Raw genomic sequence first — 24,984 nt, 5'->3', positions numbered from 1 at the left:
AGATTAACTTATACAAATATTAGAATTTAAGTATTTTATTATTATTTATTCTTATATCGGTTTCCTAATAATAAGAGCAACGATTTCTACTAATTTATTATTATTTTATTTTTATTAAGAAAATAGATAGCAAAGAAAAAGAAATAAAATATGATTAATTTATTTTTACAATTTAGAATTTAGAAAAGTGACCGGTACTTCTTAATAAAACGTTGAATAGATTAACGTTTTAGGATGGTAAAAAAGTTTTGGAAGAGGGCTAGTTTGGTCAAAAACTTTTAATTTTATTTAGTGTTATTCAATTTCAATTGTTACATTAGGAGAGAGAAATTATTAGTTTTTATTGAATCGAGAATTTTAAGCGGCCCCCTCACCTTTTTTTAACTCTACGGAGGGTAGTTCCGTCATTTCGTTGCTATCAAAATGGCAATAGATATTTGGTCTACGGAGGGAACGACTCCACCTCTCTCTCTCTCTCTCTCTCTCTCTCTCTCTCTCTCTCTCTCTCTGATTCGTCGATCGGAATAGTTTCTTTTCGTCTTCTTCTTCGAAGTATCCCTATGGTTAAATCGCTTCCTTCGATATCTCTCGCGTTTCCACTTAGCTGTGATCGGATCACTTCCGTTGGAGCTTAGGAACGACGGCGATGGGACAAGGTAAACGCGGAATCCTGTTTGATTCGATCGGTGTCTTTCTTGACTGAAGGTTCTGATGAATGGAATCGATTGCGGGAGTTGTTGTTTTGAAGTTTGGGGAAATTAATTTAAAGTAGTTGCAATAAGTATCTTTTGAAGAATGGCGATCAGCTTATTACTGTTTACTTAAAAATTTCAAATTGTTTTGGGTAGATGAGTTTAGGGAAAAGATAAAGTAGTTATGTGAAATTGAGACAAGTTATAATTTTGTTCTCCTCTGTCTGTCATTGATAAAGTTTTGTGGAAGCAATTGAATGGTTTCAACTCAACTTGATACTGTTTTCAGGCTTTGATATCGACTTTCTCAGGAGGGAAGCTCAGAAACGATGGCTGAAGCCTTCTGAAATTCTATATATTTTACAGAATCATGAGAGATATCCAATCACTTCGCAGGCTCCTGATAGGCCACCTAGTATTGAGCAACTCTTTTCTTTTAGAAGCTTGGTGTTGCTGACCATCTTCATGTATCAGGCTATAAGCTGACGTTGTTAATTTATCAATAGGTGGTTCATTGTTCCTTTTCAACCGTAGGGTGCTCCGATTTTTCCGGAAAGATGGACATGCATGGCGGAAGAAGAAAGATGGAAGAAACGGAGGAGAAGCTCATGAGAAACTCAAGGTTCGTGTTAGGACATTTTGCTACATTTTCCATATAACTGCTCCCTTTTCCATAATACTTGCGACCATCTGAAATCTCATCACAAGTTCAAGTCACTGGAGATTGTGTCTCTAACATCTGGAGAAGGCTGCCTTTCCGAGACTTGGCATTAGTGGGAGTTTCGGATGCCCATTACTAGGTTTTTGTATAATGAAGAATCATTGATAATCTTAAAATTTCCATTAAACCCATCTATCTAATGTAGATTTGGATTAAGTCGTTAATAAGAACTGGCCTTCAAGAAGGGGCTAGTGGAGTTAAAAGAAGGGGTTGCAGAATGGTGGACTAGAACAAAAGTTGGATTGATATTCTGTGCTCTAAATCATGTTGTTGATTGAGTGAAACTGCATAACCTGTTGAGCTCTAAGCTTATAGTTACCGAATGAAGATATGGGAGTGAAATTTCATTACGAACAGCTTTGAACAAAGATGCCCAGAAAATGGCCATGAGCTAATTGCCATGGAGAAGCTTTGTCATGGTATAGTTTTTATTGAGAAGAAGTAAAGGAGTTGGTATTTTCGAGTGTATTATGATCTCTTTTATTAGGAGCTCCAGTTCTGAGCATTTGAGAAATAGAAGAAAAAAATGAGAAGAATTTTAGTTACGAAAGCAATTATAAGTTTTTCTTGTCTATAGGGACAAAAACAATGAGCTAAATATCTGGAAGGCTTACTATAGTAGTATGTAACTGTTAATGTAAGTAGAATGCATTATTTTGTGGATACTTGGTTGTATTGGTGTATCTGTGTCTGCGTGCATGCGTATTAGGATCTCTCTCTCTCTCTCACTTGTTTGTTTGTACTGTGCCAAGGCTATGGTTCTCATTTAGGCAGCTTGTCGGCACGAGATATGCCACCTGATACATTGTTTGTCGGGTGGCATTTAAAAGTTAAAAGCTTTATTTAATATGTTGTTGTTAGTATCTTCTATCGTATACTGTTTTAGTTACTTAAAATATATTGAAACAATGGTCAGAAACTCTCAGAAAATGAACAAAATTGAAAAATGTCTTTTTAGAGTATATTATTTGATGAGGTTTAAGAAAGATGGTATATGCATCTGCCTAAAATTGTAATAAGATCTAGTATAATCTGAAAATCAATCCTAGTTTTGGAGATGAATAAAAATCAGTTTTCTCTCTAACAGGTTAGCTTAATCATTATTTAATAAAATTATTGAGTACCGACAAATGTATACATTAAATCTGCATATTGGTTCAAATATAATTGTACCAATGGTGTGAAATTGTACTTTTCGGATTATGTTGAACCCTTCACCTGCTGGTGTCTAATAGCCACACTGGAGCCATCAAATAGATGTCTCCCTAATCTCTCAATTAGCTTGATTACCTATACATACTTGTGGTGGCAGTGAATCTTAGGATTGCACATGTACATTTAACTCGATTCATAAGAAGTTGGCCATTGTCCACATCTGCTCATTACAGCCGAATAGTTTTTTTTTTTTTCAGGGAGGGATGTCCTAACATTTTCTTAATGTTTCCAGGTCGGGAATATCGATGCTTTGAATTGTTATTATGCTCATGGAGAGCAAAATCCATACTTTCAAAGGAGAAGTTATTGGATCCTGGATAAGTAAGTGGAAAGATTTTCAATAAATTTTCGAGAAATAATAGTAGTTACTGTTCATTTTCGTACTTATTTGTTTCCATAAAGGCGTCTTCTCTTTATTTGTCATATTATTGTAATGGACGAGCATGCTTAGACGTGATCATCGGGCGGGCCGGGCTTTTCGAGCTAACTGGCTTTAAGTATTTGTTTACGGCCCGACCCACCAATCACTCGGGCCGGGCCGGGCCGGGTTGGGTTCGGGCCGGGTTAGAATAGTCTAGCTCGTTACCGCCCGTCGGCTCGTGAGATATCGGGCTGGTCGGGCCGGGCCGGGCTCTGCCGATTAAGATTTTCAGCGGCGAGTTCTTATCGCAAAGAGAAAATTTTCCGACTTGAAGTCGCGGTGGATTACGCCATGTTGGTGGCTCGGCCCGTGTGAACGTTCGCCAACTCCCTCCGGCGAGAAGCACCATCAGAAAGGCCTCGAAGGATGCCTTCATGACCTCCCGGACGGCAAGAGGCTGGGCGCGGTCGGTTAGCATGCCAACTAGGAGGGTAAGATTCCGTTTCAACGTATGGAGTGTAGGGCGAATCCGGGCCTCGACGACGCTACCGACATATAGTGTGTCATAGAATGAGTGCGCGAAGTCGAGGAAGACGAGGTAGGCGGCGAGCTCGGAGACGTGGACGATGGAGGAGTGTAAGGTGGCGCGCGCGTGATCGAAGTGCATGGGCGCCACGGTGCGGCGGCGCGCCAAGCCGCCCTAGGGGATGGTGAGGGCCAATGGTTGCGGCCTCCCCAAGAGAAGGAGAGTTTACACCGGTCCCCGCGCTAGTGTGCTACAGCCCACATCCACTAGGCACTAGCACAGTAGCACTACTTGTGGAGTTGTGCCGTTGTGGGTGGTGGCCAGCTGTTGCCAGTTGGCCACTGCCCACTTGGCCATTTTTTTTACTTGGCCACATGGCCTCAAAGTGGGATTTTTTAAGAGTTTTATAAAAAACACCCCATATTTCACCATTATTATTATTCACCCAAATTTACACACTACAAGTAGTTACCAGTTGGCCGACCGCATTCACATCGCGTTCGAACGTGCCCTCAGGAGTTTACACATACAGAGAATGCATGCAAGCTGTTCGAACGCAAACACAGGCATTCGTACATACAGAGAACGCGTTGTAAATAAAATAAATGAAAAATTAGAATTAAAATAAATAAAAATAAATGAGCAGATGTAAAAAAAAAAATAGTTAAACAAATGAGTAAATAGAAATATTTTTATAATTAAACAAATAGTTACACCAAAATTAGGAGGATTTTTTTTTTGTATCACTATAGAATGAGCACATCCCAACTAGGTTGGCACCTACCCACCTATCTATCATTTGCATAATCTATCCATTAATTGTAAAAAAATAAAATAAAATTACATTAGTCATTGAGATTTAATAACTCAAATCCTGTATCTTCTATTGCAAAATAGTCATCCATTTGCGATCTAGATTCGGCAGCATACCAATCTTGTAGGCACATCAACGCTTCAATTGTTTCTTTTCCCAAACATGATCTACGTTGATCAATCAATCGTCCACTTGTACCGAAAGCAGATTCTAAATGTACAAAGAGACATAGGAATGGTCAATATATCACGGGCCATGGCAGCAACAATTGAAAATCTCGTATCATTTGCCTTCCACCATACTAAAGTATCTATTTCATCCTCACTTACAAAATGATTGTAATATGCTTGAAGCTCAGTGATTCCCTCCAACATTGATAAAGTTCTTCTCATTTTAAGTCGGGCAAACAATGACTTCTTAGTACTACTACTTTCAGGAGGAATAACAGAAGATGAAGGCGTAGAGGAAGAAGAACCATATATAATATAATAATCATTAAAAAACCTTTCAAAATAACTTTTAATAGTTACTACACGAGAAACATAGTCATCTTGTTTATCTTCATATAAACTATTAAAAATATCAAAAAGGCCAGTCTCTTTAAGTTGAGGTTCTAAGAAAATGCCAAAACCAATAAGTAAAGGAAAATGTTCAAAATATTTAGCATATTTAGTTTTCATTTTTTGTAAAACATTATGTAAATTCCGATCATTTTTAAAAGCAAAAAGTTGAACAATATTAACAAGTTGCATACCAGCGATTGTAATTGTAGGAGAATAAGAACTTGATAACATATTAGTAGCATCAAAAATATTTTTAAAAAATCTTTTATTTTTTCTATATTTTCCCATTATAAATTAGTAGGAATTCTAGTTCATTATTAATATCTAAAGAAACATATATAAGAGATTATAGCTTTTTGATATTCAAGTACTAATTCTAACATTCCATAAGTAGAGTTTCATCTATGTTATATATCCAATTGAAGTTTTTTAGCTTTTAGTCCACACATTTTACACATTTACAAATGTTCTAGCTTTTTTATCATTAAAAATGATATGATGTATAATTTATCTAATTTATGAATTAGCTCAGCAATTTCTTTTAGACCACTTTGTACAATTAAATTTATAATATGACACATGCATCTATTATAAAGTAGAAGAAAACATCGAAGATTAGAAATTGTGGAATCATTATTAGATGCATTATCAAGAGTGAGAGAAAAAACCTTATTTTGGATATTATAATTTGTCAACTTTTGAATAATAGTATGACTTTCATCAAGCTTTCGAAAAGAAATTTTTCATTTTTATATTTTCCAATTATCATCAATAAAATGTGCGGTTATACACATAAAAAACCAACGTTGGCATGAAGTCTAAATATTACTAGTAAAAGAAATTCTAGATTTTAAATTTTCAAAATCTAAAATTAATATTTCTTTTTCTTTGGCAAAATATTTTAAAACATCTCTTCTAATTAGATGATGAGAAATTCTTTTAAAAGCCGGATTAAAACTTCTTTGTAAACAACCTTCAAGTTTCAGATCATCACCCATAGCAAAAGATTTATTTCTACGAATAATATATTTAACTATTTTTTTTACGAGCATTTTCATAATTCCATTAAAAATTAGAAATATTTTCGGAAGCACTTTGATTAAGCAACATTTGACCAATATCAAGTTTACATTTTTTATGCTTTTCTTTAATATACCTTATTAGGTGAGTAATGTCATTCTTAGTTAATGCAGAAAAATCATGATTACATTAAAAATATTTAGCTCTATAATCTATAATATTACCTTGGCCATCTTTCATTTCAATCTTTTTGAAATACTTTCAAACTTCGAACTTTAATCTCTTAGAACTGCCTGATGATGAAGCCGAAGCCAGAGTTTTCATATCAGGTTGAGGTTGAGATGCGGGTGTAGGATTAATTGAATTTTCGCCCTTCAATTGCGATTCTATATGATTATCAAAGGAATCTATATTGGAGAGAATTTGCTAATTTGAAGACTAAAAATTTTGAAACCTTTAATTTGAAAAAAAAACTTGAGAGATTAGAGAATTTGAGAATGCGTGATGAATTTAGAAAATTTATCATCTATTTATAAGCATGAGAAAAGTTAAAATTACCAAAATACCCCTATAAATTAGTTGTTTATTTCTATTAGAAGGGTAAGATAGTAAAAAAAAGCGGAGGTCCTATTTTGCTAATTTTCAGAAATTTTTTAGCTATTTTTAGAATATTTTTTACCGTTACATATTTTTTTAAAAATATTTCTATTCTTCTCTGTTTAAAAAAAAGTATATTAAAAAAATTAAGTAGTACTTGTTGGGCTGATATGTGATGGGAGAGGGAGAGGTGAGCTAAAAAATTTAAACAGTACTTGTACTTGGGCTGAATTGTGATGAGAGAGATGGGCTAAAAAAATTATAAAACAGTACAGTGTACAAAATTTTCTGTTAGTTTTCATTGTAGTAGGTGGGTCGAATGGGCGGGCTTTCGGGCCGGGCCAAACGGGTGGGCTTTTAGGCCGAGCTGGGTGGGCAAAGGGTTGGCCCGTGCCGCCCGTTGGTAGTTCAGGCTCGGGCTAGGCTGAGCTAAAAAATTTAAACAGTATTTGTACTTGGGCTGAATTGTGATGAGAGAGATGGGCTAAAAAATTATAAAATGGTATAGTGTACAAAATTTTCCATTAGTTTTCATTGTAGCAGGCAGGCTTTTGGGGCGGGCTTCAGAGCTAGGTCGGGCGGGCAAAGGGTTGGCCCGTGCCGCCCGTTGGTAGTTCGGGCTCGGGCCAAGCTGGGCTTAGCCCGAACCAAACTGAGCCGGGCACGGGCGGGCTGGGCCCGATGATCACGTCTAGTAATGGTTATGTACATAGCTCTCAGAATAACTCAGAACCATAACTTTGGGTATTTACGCATTAGACATATTGTGTATGATGTCATCAGTGTAAGTTTTAAACAATAAAGTATATATAAATGGACAAAACATACTTTGAGTAACTTATGAGTCCCCTGCCCACTTTTAAATCTGGATGTCTGCTCCTTCCTTTCTTTTGGTAGCTATGACTATCAAATTACTAGAAAAGTTGGCATGTCATGCTAGTACTATAATTAATTAGTAATCATATATAGTGGTAAAGAGCTCCCTTTTCAACTAGCATTGCTTGTGTAATCTGACAAGATATAAAAGGTGAATAAAACACTGCTTCACTAGACATGGATTCTTTTTACTGCAAAGAAAAGAATCAGAAAGTGATGTGACAGAACATGCTTGACACTTTACCAGAGAAAAGGGCTTCTCAGAGTATGGTACTCTAGGAGAGAAGAACAGAACGGGTTAATTGGACTCTCACGTATATCATTTTTGGATACAAAGAAATGATAATATAAGGAAAATAGTTGGAATAGTTGTGATATGTGCAGCGGAAATCACAATGCCAACTCTAAGGAGGAATGACTCAGTTCACGTGGAAGATGCCACAGGAGGGAGGTAGAGAAAGTTAGAATTAATAGAATATAGAGGACATTGCAAAACAACATATATATATATATATATATATATATATATATATATATATATATATATTACACCCTGTGAAGCATATTCAAGATGTCTGCTTTTCCTTCAAAATTCAAAGATCATGAGTGATCAATCCACCTGGACAACCTGAATGCCCATATTTTTGCTCTTCATTTTACTTAAGTGCATGCATAAAAAAGTACATAAAATTGACAGAAGATCAGCATGCTTAGACGTGATCATCGGGCCCAGCCCGCCCGTGCGCGGCCCGACTCGGCTCAGTTTGGACCGAGCTAAGCCCGGCCCGGACCCGGTTTGGGCTCGGCCCGGACCCGGTTTGGGCCCAGCCTAGCCCGAGCCTGAACTACCAACGGGCGGCACGGGCCAACCCTTTGCCCACCCAGCTCGGTCTGAAAGCCCACCCGTTTGGTCCGGCCCGAAAGCCCACCCGTTTGGCCCGGCCCGAAAGCCCGTCCATTCGACCCACCTACTACAGTGAAAACTAACCGAAAATTTTGTACACTGTACCGTTTTATAATTTTTTTAGCCATCTCTCTCATCACAATTCAGCCCAAGTACAAGTATTGTTTAAATTTTTTAGCCCACCTCTCCCTCCCCCATCACATATCAGCCCAACATGTACTATTTAATTTTTTTAATATACTTTTTTTTAAATAGAGAAGAATAGAAATATTTAAAAAAATGTAATGGTAAAAAAATATTCTAAAGATAGCTAAAAAAATTCTGAAAATGAGCAAAATAGGACCTCCACTTTTTTTTTACCATTTTACCCTTTTAATAGAAATAAACAACTAGTTTATAGGGGTATTTTGGTAATTTTAACTTTTCTCATGCTTATAAATAGATGATAAATTTTCTAAATTTATCACACATTCTCAAATTATCTAATCTCTCAAGTTTTTTTTCCAAATTAAAGGTTTCAAAATTTTTATTCTTTAAATTAGCAAATTCTCTCCAATATAGATTCCTTTGATAATCATATAGAATTGCAATTGAAGGGCGAAGATTGAATTAATCCTACACCCGCATCTCAACCTCAACCTGATCTGGAAACTCTAGCTTCGGTTTCATCATCAGGTAGTTTTAAGAGATTAAAGTCCGAAGTTTGGAAGTATTTCAAAAAGATTGAAACGAAAGATGGCCAAAGTAATGTTATAGATTGTAGAGCTGAATGTTTTCAATGTAATCATGATTTTTCTGCATTAACTAAGAATGACACTACTCACATAATAATGCATATTAAAGACAAGCATAAAAAATGTCAACTTGATATTGGTCAAATGTTGCTTAATCAAGGTGCTTCTGGAAATATTTCTAATTTTTAATGGAATTATGAAAATGCTCGTAAAGAAATAGTTAAATATATTATTCGTAGAAATAAATCTTTTGCTATGGATGATGATCCGGAACTTGAAGGTTGTTTACAAAGAGGTTTTAATTCGGCTTTTAAAAGAATTTCTCATCATACAATTAGAAGAGATGTTTTAAAATATTTTGCTGAAGAAAAAAAAGATTTTACTTTTAGATTTTAAAAATCTAGAAATTTTTTTTACTAGTGATATTTGGACTTCATGCCAACGTTGGTCTTTTATGTGTATAACCGCACATTTTATTGATGATAATTGAAAAATACAAAAACAAATAATTGTTTTTCGAAAGCTTGATGAGAGTCATACTGGTGAATATCTTTCTCATACTATTATTCAAGAGTTAACAAGTTATAATATCCAAAATAAGGTTTTTTTTTTCACTCTTGATAATGTATCTAATAATGATTTCACAATTTTTAATCTTTGATATTTTTTTCTTTTCCTTTGTAATGGTGAATTATTACATAATAGATGCATGTGTCATATTATAAATTTAATTGTATAAAGTGGTCTAAAAGAAATTGCTGAGCTAATTCATAAAATTAGATAAATTATACATCATATCATTTTTAATGATAAAAGAGCTAGAACATTTGCAAATATGTGTAAAAGGTGTGGATTAAAAGCTAAAAAACTTCAATTGGATGTACAACATAGATGGAACTCTACTTATGAAATGTTAGAATTAGTATTTGAATATTAACAAGCTATAATTTCTTATGTTTCTTTAGATATTAATAATGAACTAAAATGTCCTATTGATTTAGAATGGGAAAATACAGAAAAAATAAAAGATTTTTTAAAAACATTTTTTGATGCTACTAATATGTTGTCAAGCTTTTATTCTCCTACAATTACAATCGCTGGTATGCAACTTGTTAATATTGTTCAACTTTTTATTGCTTTTAAAAATAATCGGACTTTACATAATGTTTTACAAAAAATGGAAACTAAATATGCTAAATATTTTGAACATTTTCCTTTACTTATTGGTTTTGGCATTTTATTAGAATCTCAACTTAAAGAGACTGGCCTTTTTGATATTTTTAGTAGTTTATATGAAGATAAACAAGATGACTATGATTCTCGTGCAGTAACTATTAAAAGTTATTTTGAAAGGTTTTTTTAATAATTATTCTATTATATATGGTTCTTCTTTCTTTATGATTTCATCTTCTGTTATTCCTCCTGAAAGTAGTAGTACTAAGAAGTCATTGTTTGCCCGACTTAAAATGAGAAGAACTTTATCAATGTTGGAGGGAATCACTGAGCTTCAAGCATATTACAATCATTTTGTAAGTGAGGATGAAATAGATACTTTAGTATGGTGGAAGGCAAATGATACGAGATTTTCAATTGTTGCTGCCATGGCCCGTGATATATTGACCATTCCTATGTCTACTGTACATTTAGAATCTGCTTTCAGTACAAGTGGACGATTGATTGATCAACGTAGATCATGTTTGGGAAAAGAAACAATTGAAGCGTTGATGTGCCTACAAGATTGGTATGCTGCCGAATCTAGATCGCAAATGGATGACTATTTTGCAATAGAAGATACAGGATTTGAGTTATTAAATCTCAATGACTAATGTAATTTTATTTTATTTTTTTACAATTAATGGATAGATTATGCAAATGATAGATAGGTGGGTAGGTGCCAACCTAGTTGGGATGTGCTCATTCTATAGTGATACAAAAAAAAAATCCTCCTAATTTTGGTGTAACTATTTGTTTAATTATAAAAATATTTCTATTTACTCATCTGTTTAACTATTTATTTTTTTTACATCTGCTCATTTATTTTTATTTATTTTAATTCTAATTTTTTATTTATTTTATTTACAATGCGTTCTCTGTATGTACGAATGCCTGTGTTTGCGTTCGAACAGCTTGCATGCATTCTCTGTATGTGTAAACTCCTAAGGGCACGTTCGAACGCGATGTGAATGTGGTCGGCCAACTGGTAACTACTTGTAGTGTGTAAATTTGGGTGAATAATAATAATGGTGAAATATGGGGTGTTTTTTATAAAACTCTTAAAAAATTCCACTTTGAGGCCAAGTGGTTGAGTAAAGAAAATGGCCAACTGGCAACAACTGGCCACCACCCACAATGGCACAACTCCACAAGTAGTGCTACTGTGTTAGTGCCTAGTGGATGTGGGCTGTAGCGCACTAGCGCGAGGACTGGTGTAAACTCTCCTTCTCCTGGGGAGGCCGCAACCATTGGCCCTCACCGTCCCCTAGGGCGGCTTGGCGTGCCGCCGCACCGTGGCGCTCGCGCACTTCGATCACGCGCGCGCCACCTTACACTCCTCCATTGTCCACGTCTCCGAGCTCGCCGCCTACCGCCTCCCCTTCCTCGACTCCGCGCACTCATTCTATGACACGCTATATGTCTGTAGCGTGGTCGAGGCCCGAATTCGCCCTACGCTCCATACGTTGAAACGGAATCTTACGCTCCTAGTCGGCATGCTAACCGACCGCGCCCAGCCTCTTGCCGTCCGGGAGGTCATGAAGGCATCCTTCGAGGCCTTTCTGATGGTGCTTCTCGCCAGAGGGAGTTGGCGAGCGTTCATGCGGGCCGAGCCACCGACATGGCGTAATCCGCAACTTCAAGCCGAAAATTTTTCTCTTTGCGATGAGGACTCACCGCTGAAAATCTTAATCGACAGAGCCCAGCCCAGCCAGCCCGATATCTCATGGGCCGATGGGCAGTAACGGGCTAGACTATTCTAGCCCACCCTGAACCCGGCCCAGCCCTAGTGATTGGTGGGTCGGGCCGTGAAAAAAACTTAAGCCCGAAAAGCCCAGCTCGAATCCGGCCCGGCCCGCCCGATGATCACGTCTAGGTCCATTAGATGGTTTTGGCAATTTACAACTTTAACAAGAAATACAAGGAGATTGTTTGATTTACACTTCAGATGTCAGAATCAGCCATTTTTGAAAGAAATTTTTATTACATGCAATTTTAAATGTCTAGATCAAGACCACCTTTGTTAATTAATTGATGTATGCCATACATTATAGACAACTCTATGGCAGACCTAGTCTTAATTGTGAACCATTTACATCATGTTTGATCTTCCACTTTGTTGGCACACCACACACAGCCAAGGTTCTATGAATCTACAACAGGTTCTTGTTGATTGCTCCCTTAATTACAATTATAATCACCATACAGTTATTCCGTATCATGTCATTTTCCTTAAAATCATATCTTCACCAAGTTCAAGGTATTGCAAAAAGGACCAATCTAGTCAGTGTAATCATGCATAATGTAACTTTCAGAAACTTGTGCCATACTCAGTCAGTGTAATCACATTTTCCTACTAATATTCATCAGTTAGCCTTTTCTGCTGTTTGATACAGTACTTTTCTAACTGGTCAATTCTATTTGATATTACTTCTGTTTGCAGGGCCTATGAGCACATCGTACTTGTTCACTATAGAGAAGTGGCTGAGGTTTGTTACTGACTTTCCTTTGCATACTTGAAATTCGCCATTAAATATATTGGTAATAATGCAACTAGTTAACTAAAATGGAAAAAAGGTTTTAATCTAAAATGGAGGGTACAATACCAAGAAAAGAAGACATCTCGAAAATTTAAATTTCATCTTAAATCATTGCAAAGTCTTCAAACATTCCTGGAACAATATGTCTGTACAACAATGATGAAAGTTCTGTTATCTTTTACTTGATGTTACATTCAATTAAGCGAAATTTCATTTTGTGTTTTTGATGAAAGTTTGGTTCCAATTGTGCATCACAATGCTCAACCTACACAAATTTCTCGAAGTAGTTTTGTGTACCTATTCTGATGCTCCATTCTGTTGTTCTGGTTTCTTTTAGTAAGTCTTCTTTTCCTGAAAATAAGCCTTAAGATACACCCTGTCCTGGAATATTGTTCCTTGAGAACCTCCTCCATCTGCTTCATCTGATTTTTGCCAAATTATTTGTACAGGCTCCAGTATTATTCTTTTGAGTCTTATGGCCTCTTTAACTTTTATTGCTGGTGTGCTTTTCCCAGATTTATGATTTTCTGAACCTTTGATCTTATTTTAATTGGCAAGGTGAAATGCTTCACAAATTAAAAAAAATGGAGCTTTTGGTACCGAATAACAAGCTTCGTTGCAGGTAACTTGCAGATCAGGTGGCCTACTTTGGACCACATATCATGCTCATATTAGACTGTCGGAATGCCCCCAATCCATCAGTGCATTTTTTATTCCATTTACCTATTACTGAAAATTTACAAAGGATCTCAGTTAGTTTGGAAAAAGTGAAGCACTATATAAAGAACTTTTGAAGTAGAAATTTTTTGAGAGAAGTTCTTGATCATTTTATAGTATGAATGTGTTCCAAATGTTTTGCCTGACCTGAATCCACTAGCTTGTAGCACATCTGAACAGTTTGTGTAAATAGAAGATAATTATTTTTGGGAAAAAGTGCCAAGATGCTAATTTTTTCTGACTTCTTTCTCGAGGACCTGAGTATGCCAAACTGCAAATTCTTTCCATCTTTTAGTTGTGGTTATTATGTGAAGCTTTAGAGGAAACTGTGCTGGATTGGTTGTTTACTTTCCCATAAAAATTGCTGACATATATATTATGAGAATTTCTCTATAAAAGAGATTGAATGACTGATTCCACAAAAAAATGATTCTTTTATAAGGTGCACTTTAAGAAACTCAGGTTTTTCTTCAGAGCCTCAAATTTTTTGTTTGTTTTATTTATGCATAATCTATTGTTCTTGATGATTGCGTATTTGAGTCTCTACTCACGGAAATTTTTCTATCCAATATCCATATCTCTGTTATAAATAATGCTTGTCTTCTCTAGATGCTGTATTCTTAGAGCTTCACAATCCATAGTCATTGTTATCCACATTATGGTTCAACTAGGAATGTCGCAATTTTACTTGGAATTTTTTTTAAATGTCATGCAGGGAAGATTTATTCAGGGATCAGCCTCAAATTCACCAACAGAATCTAACTCAGCAGTACATCAGATGAGCAGCATTGTTAATAGCCAATCCCCAGGCGTCAGTCCAGTAAAGAGTGAGGTATATGAACCATACCAGAGCTCATGCAGTTCAGTGGAAGAAGTTAGTTTGAAGTATGTTGTAGAAAACTTTGAATCAGACAACAACAATACAACAGATAGATCAGGCAAACATGATCACTCTTCACAGCCCGAGGTCAATCAAGCACTAAGAAAGCTTGCAGAGCAGTTAAGTTTGGGTGAAGATGGCGATTACCTTTACTTTGAAGAAATAAAGTCTGATTCTCCTGTTAGCCATGAGCAGTTACAAGGTTTCGGACTTTTTGATTTTGATACTAGAGAATTCAGAGCTCCCCATGGGTTGGAATTCAGCAGGAGTGTTCAAATTTCAGAGGCTGGAAAACAAAGTTATGTTGCTAGCCACTCCTTGGATGTTTCAGGTATTTCTTGTATTCATTCAATTAGTAGTTTTACAAATTAGTCTTGATATTTTAGCTTATCGATACAATAGAAGCAAGTTAGGTGTTGCCACATTATGTTTCTTTCTGAAATAGACTTTGAGCTTCTGGTTGTGTTTAGAAAATCCGTTAGTATGAAAATGGGTTTCTTGCACATTCTGGGTCCTGTGTCAGTTGTATCATGATTGTCTCTTAATTAATAGATGAAATTTGAAAAGATTCATTAGAGTTTCTACAAATTACATAAGGCTTTTGTGATGAACTTGTGGTTAACAATGTAACATTGCTTTACATATATTTGTGTTGATACACTGTTAGTCATGCCAAACCATATGGTTTCAAAATCAAAGGAAACATTACTGTGAAAATGGGTTTCTTGCACATTGTGGGGTATGTGCCAGTTGGACTATCATGAATCTCTCTTAATTAAAAGGTTCATTAGAGTTGTTATTTATTCTATACTGGGCTATGTGAATCCTTCTTCCTCTAGTTATTTTGGGAAAGAACCTCTGCTATCTAAGTGCTATCATTTTTCCTCTTGTATTTTCTTATGTCAATTTTGGGCTTTTCTTTCTCTTGGACCTTTCTATATTCTTCCGGACTGGTTCACCATGTCGATGTGTGATAAAACTTAAAAATGTCTTTTCGTCTACTGATTTTCTTGTCATTCATCACTGAAGATGAATAACAGAGTTAAAGAGAAGTTGCCAGTAAAGAATATGCTTTAAGGTGCATTTTTTCTTCTTAGTTGTCTACTGTCATTTTTCTTTAGAACTCTACTCTGCTTTGAAAATGTCATGAAACCAATTTTTACTCTGATAAAAAGTTAAGTGCATTGTATGAAGTCGATCCATGTATACCTTATGACTTCTCTGTTGATGGCCGTCTTAAATCCAACACATAGCCGATCCATGTATTTTCTGGCTTTTTATATCTCTATCTTTTTCCGCTATGCCAAACCATTTTAGCAATTTTGAATAGGCTGAAGCAAAATGTAGCCACTGCATATTTCATCCAGGTGATTGTGGAATGAACCAAAGTCAATCACTTGGTACAGGTGATAGTTTTGAAATGAACGAATCACCATCTTGGAAAGATATGCTGGAATTATGTTCAGCTTCAACAGAGATTGATGCCAGTGGAAGAACCTCTGAATTATTGAACTTAGATGGCAGCGTTACTGATTCTTCCGGTTATGGAACAAGTGATCTAGCACTGGGGCTTCCTTCCAAGGATACAAAAAATAAAGTAAGGGTGAGAATTTTGAATCTTCATCATGTTCTCTAGTTTAACTTTACTTGTCAACACCTTTGACAGATATTCTTTCTAGTGCTGTCCTAACATGTCAAGTCAGCATTTACTGCAGTAAATTGGGCAAAAAAATCTATACCAGTTATCTTCTTTGACTACTGAAGAATAGCTTCTCTTTGATAATTGTTTTCTTCATTAATTCTAGAAATGACCTTGATCTTTTATTGATTTTAACTTTATAGGGAATTTTGTATATAACACCCTGCTTTTTAACAAAATTGTGGTTTACGTGCCTTTTCATTATTTGTAAATTGAGCCTTATGATTTAGCGAATATGTGCAAAAAATATCTTGGATTAGATTTGAATTAACATCGTGAAAATATTTTATTAAGTAGAGATATTTTATTTTTAAATAACTAAATACCATTATTTCTAAAATGACTAAAATGCTCTTAGTATTATTTGGTTGAGGATATTTTTAGTATAGTTAATAGATTTAGTTAAGTTTAACTAACATATTTAACAACAGAGTATTTTTTGCACATATTTGCTAAATTATAGGGCTCAATTTATAAATAGTGAGAATGTAAGGTATGAACTATAATTTGGTTAAAAGGTAGGGTATTATATGCAAATTTTTTTAACTTTTAAGTTCTAAGAGCGGCGGGTTTTGAATCAACCATTTGATGAAAATTTCTAATTGTTTTATTTTATTTTTTATACGAACTGAAGTATAACCAGACTTACTGCAGTTCTATTGATTTCTGGTAAGGTTCATAAGATATACTAATTTGGATTCTCTTTGCAGAATGCAATTTCCTTAGAAAGGGATAAAATACCTTCTATTCCATTTGGACAGTCGGACATCCCGCTTTGGCAAAAGTCAGAAAACAGGCCTAATGGTCATCAGCTTGATGATAGTGATTTGCGTATTCAACTGTCTGCAACTAGAAAATTTTTGTTAGGCTCTGACAATTCCATGGAGTCACCATCCTCAACTTTTTTTCTGAACGAAGTTGAAAAGCCTCATGTCTTTGCAGCAAATACTTGTCAAGTCCAAGCTGATGATTTGTTGCTTAGGAAATATTCAAGCACTAATTGGATGGAAACTATGTCCATTACACACCCTTCTGACTTCTCAGGCTTGTTACTTGATCAAAATCACCTTAATACTTCTCTTGAAATGGAGTCAAGTCTAACCTTGGCGCAGAAACAACGATTTAGCATTCGTGAAATCTCCCCAGAATGGGCATTTTCCTCTGAAAGCACCAAGGTATGATAAAAATGTTTTTGGATTTGTTAATTAATTAGAGTTGTGCTCTTTTGTATCTTTCTTTTCTCAAAATATATCATAATTTTTGGATAAATAGTCAGGATACATATATAACTAGCTAGAATCCAATCAGTCAAAATTTCTGAGCAGATAAAAGAACTGAAGTAAATGAATTATTTATTTGTCCAAACATGCCATATGCTTTCAAATTTAGGAGAGAAAACTTTACTACCTGAATCCAGATAGGATCTGCTGTAACCTTTTGTTGCATCCTTTTGAATATCCATGCTGTAAATATAAAGTATCCTGTGGAATTCAGATGGCCACATAAGAAAGATGACCAACAGGAGTAGCAGCCTCTTGTCCTATTCATGAAATAAATCTGAACTGTGCTTCATGGTCTAGAAGATCACGTAAGAAAGATGACTAAAGAACAATAAAAACCATTTAAGAATCTTCCTAATAACAACTGGTAGTCTAGACTTATAGGAGTATTAGGTCCAACAGGATATTATTTAGGAAATTCTAAGGTGTGCTCCCATACAAAACCTAAACTGATTGACTACAAATGTTGGTCATAGAGATTTCTGAATTTTTGATCGGTTTGATTAGTCATAAATTGATCCATAAATTTAACAAGTTAAAGGGCCTGTTTGCAAAAATCCTCGAAAGAGGATGGGCTCTGGTTCCCCTGATGGAGATTTCAAGATCTCAGCCCAGAATTCTTTTTTGGCCCAAGGATTAGGAAAAAGCACATCGAAGAGGATGGATTCGGGCAAGGCGATTTTGGAGAAGTGGAGACCCGAGATTCTTGAATCCGAAATTCTTGAATTTGGGGGTTTGGTGAGTGGAAAATCCTCGAAAGAGGAGCTGGTTATTCTCACGCACATCGAAGATTTCAAGGAGGTGGTGTTTTCGAAGAGTGTACACCAGTAGGAAGAGGGGAGATTTGATGGTGAGATAGGGGTAAGTAACAAACCTCTTTGCAAAGAAGTTTTTCTAGGGTTTGGAAAGAATCTTGAGGGAGAAAAATCATACGAGAGAGGTTAGGGTTCCACCAAATCAAAATCGGAGGACTGATAAGTGCTTCACGGCAATCTTGGGCATTGGGTTGCGTATTGTCAGAATAGTATGCTCTGTCACAAATGTGGAATATTTGGTCATCGTGCAAGATTGTGTAATATAGGAGAGGTTAAGCAGTTTACAGGAGATGGATCTCTGGTGGTGATGTTACGTGCTTCGGAGAATTCCCAAATAATTGGATTAGTTAGGTGATGCAAGTAGCAACAACTAGCTGGTCAGCTGTGATGCTTAATAGGGAGTTGGGTAAGAATTTTAGGTGTTGAAAGGGGTTGAGGCAAGGAGACCCTTTATCTCCATACCTATTTGAGCTAATTGTGGATGGTTTCAACAAAATAATTAACCAGGCAAAAAATGCTAGTTTGCTTAAAGGTTTGAGGGATATCAATTTGCGGTATGCGAATGATACTTTGATTTTCCTATAGGCTGATGAGAAGGAAGTTGGGATCCTAAAATTTATTCTCTATTGCTTTGAAGTTGTTTCAAGGTTGAAGATTAATTTTAACAAAAGTTCTCTTGTTTATCTGGGGAATAATTTAGAGAATGGAGAAAGTTTGCTAAACTATTGAATTGTAAGGTGGAAAGGCTACCAATTAAATACCTAGGTCTTCCGTTACATGGAAGCTGAGAAAGAGTGACTTGATTCCAATAATTGAAAAAGTTGAAAAAAGGCTAGCAGGCTAGAGGGTAAACTCCTATCTTTAGGAGGGAGAATCACCCTTATTAACTCAGTGTTAAGCTCTACTCATCTCTATTATCTGACTTTTTTTAATATTCCAAAGTGGGTGATTACAAAAATTGATAAATTGAGGACTTTTCTATTTTAAGGAACGGAGGAGGCTAAAAAGGGATACTCCTTGATCCATTGGAAAAATGTGTGTAAAAGAAAGGAATATGGGAGTCTGGGGATCAGTGACATTGGTGATATGAATAAGGCTTTCTTAGCTAAATGGTGGTGGAGGCTTATGAATTCTGATAATTAGTTGTGGGCAGAGATGGTTATGCAAAGATATTACAAAAAGCTCAAGGTGGGGTGACATTGATCTTGGTGACTCCAATAGGGTCTCTCCTTTCTGGAGAGGGGTGTTGCAGACCAGCAAGATTTCTCAGACGGGTACAAGTTGGGAGGTTAAAAAATGGGAAGGATATACAATTTTGAACATATATTTAGTGTGGTGATTGCAGTTTTAGCAATCAAGTTCTGTACACTGTTTGAAATTGTTTGGAATGAAATAGTTAGGGTTCTGGAGATTTGGAATGTTATAGTTGGAATCTAACTTATAGGAGGAAAGCATCTGAAAAGTGAGGAGCAGGAGTTGAGAATTTTGGTGGGGAATAGTGGGGTATCTTATTCTGAAGGAAATGATAGAATTAAGTGGAGGTTTGCGAGCAATGAAATATATACTGTGAAACCTTTGTATCGGTTTCTTAATAACGGTGGGATCATAACTCGGTACCTTTCAGAAGATTTGGAAATTGAAAATCTCTTTAAAAGTCTGAGCTTTTCTTTAGTTTATGTGTCAAAATAGAATTTTGACAAAAAACAATCTACACAAAAGATGTTGGAGTGGTAATGTTGGATGTATGTTTTGTGCCAAACAGGAGTTTGTGAACCATCTTTTTGTGAGATGTAGCTACGTCTTGAAGCTTATAGGAAAGGTGGTGATTGCTGCTTGTTTAACTAGTACTCCTAAGCATGCTAAGGATTGGTTTTTTTAATACCAAGGTGATTCGTAGAAAGGAGTTCAGGAAGTGGTTGCTTATTTGGGTTGCGGCCTTAATCTGGAGTGTCTGGTTGGAAAAGAATAACAAAGTTTTTAATGATACAGTTAGATTTTGGGAAGATGTCTAGCATTGCATAATTTCTTTATTCTATTGTTAGGAAGGCTTGCAAGGAGAGGAAGCAATTGAAAAGGCTAAGGATGATTCGGATTGTGGACATTCATGACTGCTGCGGGAGCTTTGGACTTGTTTTGTTCTGATATTTCCTGGAGGAAATTTAGATGTTATTCCTGTCTCAAATATGCTATGCTTTTTGGGTTTATGTTGGATGTGTAGTCTTTTTGTCTATTTACCTTCTGGATAGATCTTTGTTGTCTATGGTGACATTTGAATGTTGATGAGTGGATATACTGTGTGTTGGTGTTTGGTTTGGACTTTAGTTCAAACAAACTCATTTTGGTGCTGCTTTTATTTTGTTTCAATAAAACAGGGCAGACGCTGCTGCCTTTTGTCCAAATAATAATAATAATAATAATAATAATAACCTGTATAAATGAGTTAAACTTTGTCATTCTACCTGGGGAAATAATCAATTGACGATATACATAAAGATTTTTATATCTTGCCATGATCTGTTCTCGCAGTTTAAGGACTAAAATATTTTCTCAATTTTGTTTAGATTTCTTATTTCACATTCATTATTGTCCTCATCTAGAACTTTTTGTATTGGGAATCTCTGGAAACTCAAGCAACTTATATCTGGTGCATATGCTGTACATATGATGCAGGTAATAATTACTGGAGAATTTCTTTGCAATCCTTCGGACTGTCCTTGGGCGGTAATGTTTGGTGATGTCGAGGTTCCTCTTGAAATTGTCCAGCAAGGTGTCCTCCGATGCCAGACTCCTCAACACAGTGTGGGAAACGTCACATTTTGTGTCACATCTGCAAATAGGGAGTCCTGCAGTGAAATTAGAGAGTTTGAATTCCGTTCAAATCTAACTACCACTATATTTGGCGGTACTTCACCTTCTGAGAATGCTGTGAAAGATGCTGAAGAATTGTTGTTGCTTGTCAAATTTGTTCGGTTGCTTATATGTCAAAATGATAATTCAAGTGCTCCAAAAGATGGTGTTGACTGTCAAGTTGATTGTTCTGGAATATTAAAGGCCACTGATTATCATTGGCAGCAATTGATTGATGCACTCAACATTGGCTGTCAGAATCAATTAGGTACCATTGATTGGATTATGGAGGAACTATTAAAAGATAAGTTGTTGCATTGGCTATCATTAAAATATCACCGGAATAAGGTAACAGGTAGTTTTCTGTCAAAGCAAGAGCAAGGCATTATACATTTGATTTCTGGTCTGGGATATGAGTGGGCCCTAAATTCAATCATCAATGCTGGCATTGGTATAAATTTTCGTGATGCAAACGGGTGGACTGCACTTCATTGGGCTGCATACTTTGGAAGGTAATTGCGTATTTTTGGCTTTGCAAATTTTGTTACCTGATATCCTTTCAGGTGTAATAGAATGATTGAAAACATTTGACGATGTGGAAATTTTGTGGGTTTGTTTGCAGGGAAAAAATGGTTGCTGCACTTCTTGCTGCTGGTGCTTCAGCTGGTGCAGTGACAGATCCCACTCCACAAGATTTTCTAGGAAAAACACCAGGTTTTCTAGCTTCTGCCAGAGGGCATAAAGGTCTTGCTGGCTATCTCTCAGAGATTGCTCTAACGAGCCATCTTTCATCCCTTAATATAGGGGGAAGTGAGATTTCAAAAGGTTCTGCTGCAATAGAGGCAGAAAGAGCTGCTGAAAGCATTTCCGAAAGGAATGTCCACTTACATGGTAGTACGGAAGATGAGCTTTCACTGAAGTATTCTTTGGCAGCTGTAAGAAATGCTGCTCAAGCTGCAGCGTGCATTCAAGCTGCTTTCCGTGCTCATTCTTTCAGGAAGAGACAAACAGAAGCTTCTCTAAAACAAGATGATTATGGAATGACCCAAGAAGACATACTTGGTCTTTCAGCTGCATCTAGGTTACATAGACCTTCTCATGCACATGATCAAAAGTTTGATAAAGCAGCTCTTTCCATTCAGAAAAGATACAGAGGTTGGAAAGGACGCAAGGACTTTCTAACTCTACGTCAGCATGTTGTGAAGATACAGGTACTTGGTCTGCTTCCTTTTCTCGTATATGAATGCTTTCCTTTGCTTAAAGAAAATTGTTGTTACATGTGGACCTAAAACACGCTTTAACATTTTTTGTTCTAACTTCTAAGACAAATCTAATGAGACAGCATATGCACCAGATATAAGTTCTCATGCACTCCATCACCTGCTACTCTGCCGGTTTATCAGAAAGTATGAAATTCTGAAAATACTGCATTTAATTATCATATTTCTAGGTTAAAAAGACAAATCCTGGAATGACAGAGACAGAAAGCTGACCAAGCTGAAGCTCTAAATGCCACCTGATTGTTCAGTCGCAGAAATGTTGTCTTGGTCCTTTTGGATAAAGCAAAGAAACTCCCAAGATTCTTAATCTGTTAAACATCTGAGTTGACTTAAAAAAGAAATAAAGTTACCTATTTTTCATGTATCAATGAGACAAGACCTGATGGGTTAAAAATTGACATGTATGCTCATATATATTTTGCTTGTTTAGAACTTTTTAATACTATAATATCAGGTCTATTTTCTTTCCGCGACATGATTTAGATTTTTTATAATGGTGAAACAACTGATTGTGAAAATTGACACAAAAATCTAGTGTCTCTACACAATCTGACAAGTAGTTGTACTGTAAGGAAAAATTAATGGGTGAAATAAGGCGAGGAGTTATGTGCTGCTAGCTCTTTGCTTGCTGCGTGGCACGTCTTGCCCTTGAGAAAAACTTGAGAAATTACTGCTAAGATTATAATCTACATAGCTTGTGCCTTTAACATTAATTCATTTTCAATTGACTTCAAATAACGTCCCAATACAAGACCATATGATTGACATATTTTTCTCAGAAGAAACTTGATCAGGGTAATTGTGCAGTGCCTCGCAATTAGGAAACTCTTGTTATATGAGAACTACTATAAATTAACCTTGCAAGTGTATGAAACTAAACCGTCAAGCTCTTCCCAAATTTGTTTTATCTAGATTTATATGCTAACCTGGGTTTCTTAGTAACCTTGAGTTTTTCTACTTTGGCCATAACATAAAGCCATGTCCAATAATTACTTGTGAAGCACTTTGAACAAACTTTTCCCATTGTTCTTACTCATTGTCTCCATCTCATGAAATAGTTCGTTTGTGATTTTGTGGACAATATTGGTGCTTTAATTGTTGTAGAATGATTTGTGAACTTTACTTTGGAATGTCATTATGTATCTAATTTTTATCGCAAGGTGTTTTCCTAGAAGGTAAATCTAGGTGTAGAGCAAGCACAACAGAGTATGTTCCATAGCTTTGTCTGCATTGTTGGTCCACTTTTTCCTCATACGTGTTCACAATGCAACTCAATAAAGGATTTTGTGTGTATTAGTGATTTAAATACTTGCACTTTGTCTATTTTGGCAGGCTCATTTTAGAGGTCATCAAGTAAGAAAGAAGTTACTTTGGACTGTTAGTGTTGTAGAAAAGGCCATACTGCGATGGCGTAGGAGAGGAGTTGGCCTACGAGGATTCAGGGCTGAACCAGAAATGGTCGAAGAGGAAGATGATGACATAGCCAAGGTTTTCCGAAAGCAGAAGGTGGATGAAACACTTGATGCAGCTCTCTCAAGGGTGCTTTCCATGGTAGACTCACCTGATGCAAGACAGCAGTACAGACGAATGCTTGAAAGATATCGCCAAGCTAAGGTAAGAGTATGTGGCAGGAAAGATAAGTGTGACAGTGTGATAGTGTGCAAGTTATGTCAATTTAAAAAAAAGTTCTAAGTTTTTTTTTGTAATTCCCTAGAACTACTGCTGAAAGGATTCCTTATCTGGGAATCCATTCTTGGTGGGAAAAATGAGTGTGATAGTCTGCAAGTTATGTCGATTCTTAGGAACTTAAAATGCATTTACTATGGACAATCATTCCATTTTTTTAATGTCTTTTATGCAAGCACATTTTGTTCCCAATAGGCAAGTGGATCCTCATATTTTTCAGTACTGAGCAGAAGCAGAGTGACCATTATTGATGTTGGTATCTACCTATTTATTCCTTTGAACTTTGCTAGAACTCTGAAAATTTTATGAGCAACTTAAAAGTATCTCTATTACAATAAACATATTATTAGCTAATTTCTGTACTATAATGTGCTACATAACTTGTGCATAGTGTTTTAGCATCTTTTTCTTGGAGGTTAGGCACCTTTTCATAAGTCACTTCAGTTCAAGCACATGAAGTTTGCCACTGTATCTATGTAAATCCTGAAGAACTTTACTGGGCTCTCTTGTTCTTAATTTGCAGGCTGACTCGCACCTCAGATGACTTATAGATTGTATAACCTGACTTGATGTACTGAGTCAATGTAAGGAAGGACAATGGACTCATTTATCCAAAGTCATCAGGCTAGTAATTTTCTTTCACGTAATGAATTAATTGGTTTTTTTCTTTTTTATATGAATCCAATTTAATTGAGTCTTTTTTTCGAATCGTACAACGTTGATTGATTCTATTTCGCCATTTTTGTGGTACTAATCGGACCCATTTGGTCTGAGATAAATTGTATTGATAATGACCCTTTAACCAGTTTTTCCATTCAATTATTCCAGACTTATCAACTTTCTTATGTCTTGATTTGGAATCAAATATTCCGCGTGTTATACAAAAATCCTTGATTTTCTCCTTAATAAAAGGATAGGTGATTGAGAATTGCCATCAGCTTCCATTGGTCTGTACAGTGTGGCCAAGTGCTTGTATACTAGTGATCCTATGTTTCTGTGTAAATT

At 36.0% G+C, this 24,984-nt stretch overlaps 1 protein-coding gene across 6 annotated transcripts; it reads left to right on the top strand.

The window, feature by feature from the left end:
* Positions 1–449: 449 nt before the first annotated feature.
* Positions 450–24,824, top strand: LOC140801701 (calmodulin-binding transcription activator 4). 6 transcript variants are annotated; one of them, XM_073156942.1, is made up of 12 exons: positions 464–656; positions 982–1,107; positions 1,199–1,314; positions 2,861–2,949; positions 12,679–12,724; positions 14,208–14,703; positions 15,740–15,975; positions 16,782–17,246; positions 20,837–21,525; positions 21,636–22,224; positions 23,626–23,907; positions 24,503–24,824. In XM_073156942.1, the coding sequence occupies exons 1-12, from the start codon at positions 647–649 to the stop codon at positions 24,521–24,523; spliced, it is 3,165 nt and encodes a 1,054-aa protein (XP_073013043.1). In that variant the 5' UTR covers positions 464–646; the 3' UTR covers positions 24,524–24,824. The 6 variants fall into 6 exon arrangements, with proteins under 6 accessions (XP_073013042.1, XP_073013041.1, XP_073013043.1 ...); XM_073156941.1 differs by lacking the exon at positions 24,503–24,824 and having other exon boundaries at positions 450–656; positions 15,779–15,969; positions 23,626–24,201; XM_073156940.1 differs by lacking the exon at positions 24,503–24,824 and having other exon boundaries at positions 450–656; positions 15,779–15,975; positions 23,626–24,201.
* The last annotated feature ends 160 nt before the right edge of the window (positions 24,825–24,984 follow it).

This window comes from Typha latifolia, chromosome 15, assembly GCF_019914945.1.
Source record: "Typha latifolia isolate L0001 chromosome 15, TyphaL0001v2, whole genome shotgun sequence".
In the NCBI taxonomy this organism is placed as follows: Eukaryota; Viridiplantae; Streptophyta; class Magnoliopsida; order Poales; family Typhaceae; genus Typha; species Typha latifolia.
This window is presented reverse-complemented; position numbering and strand designations above follow the sequence as displayed.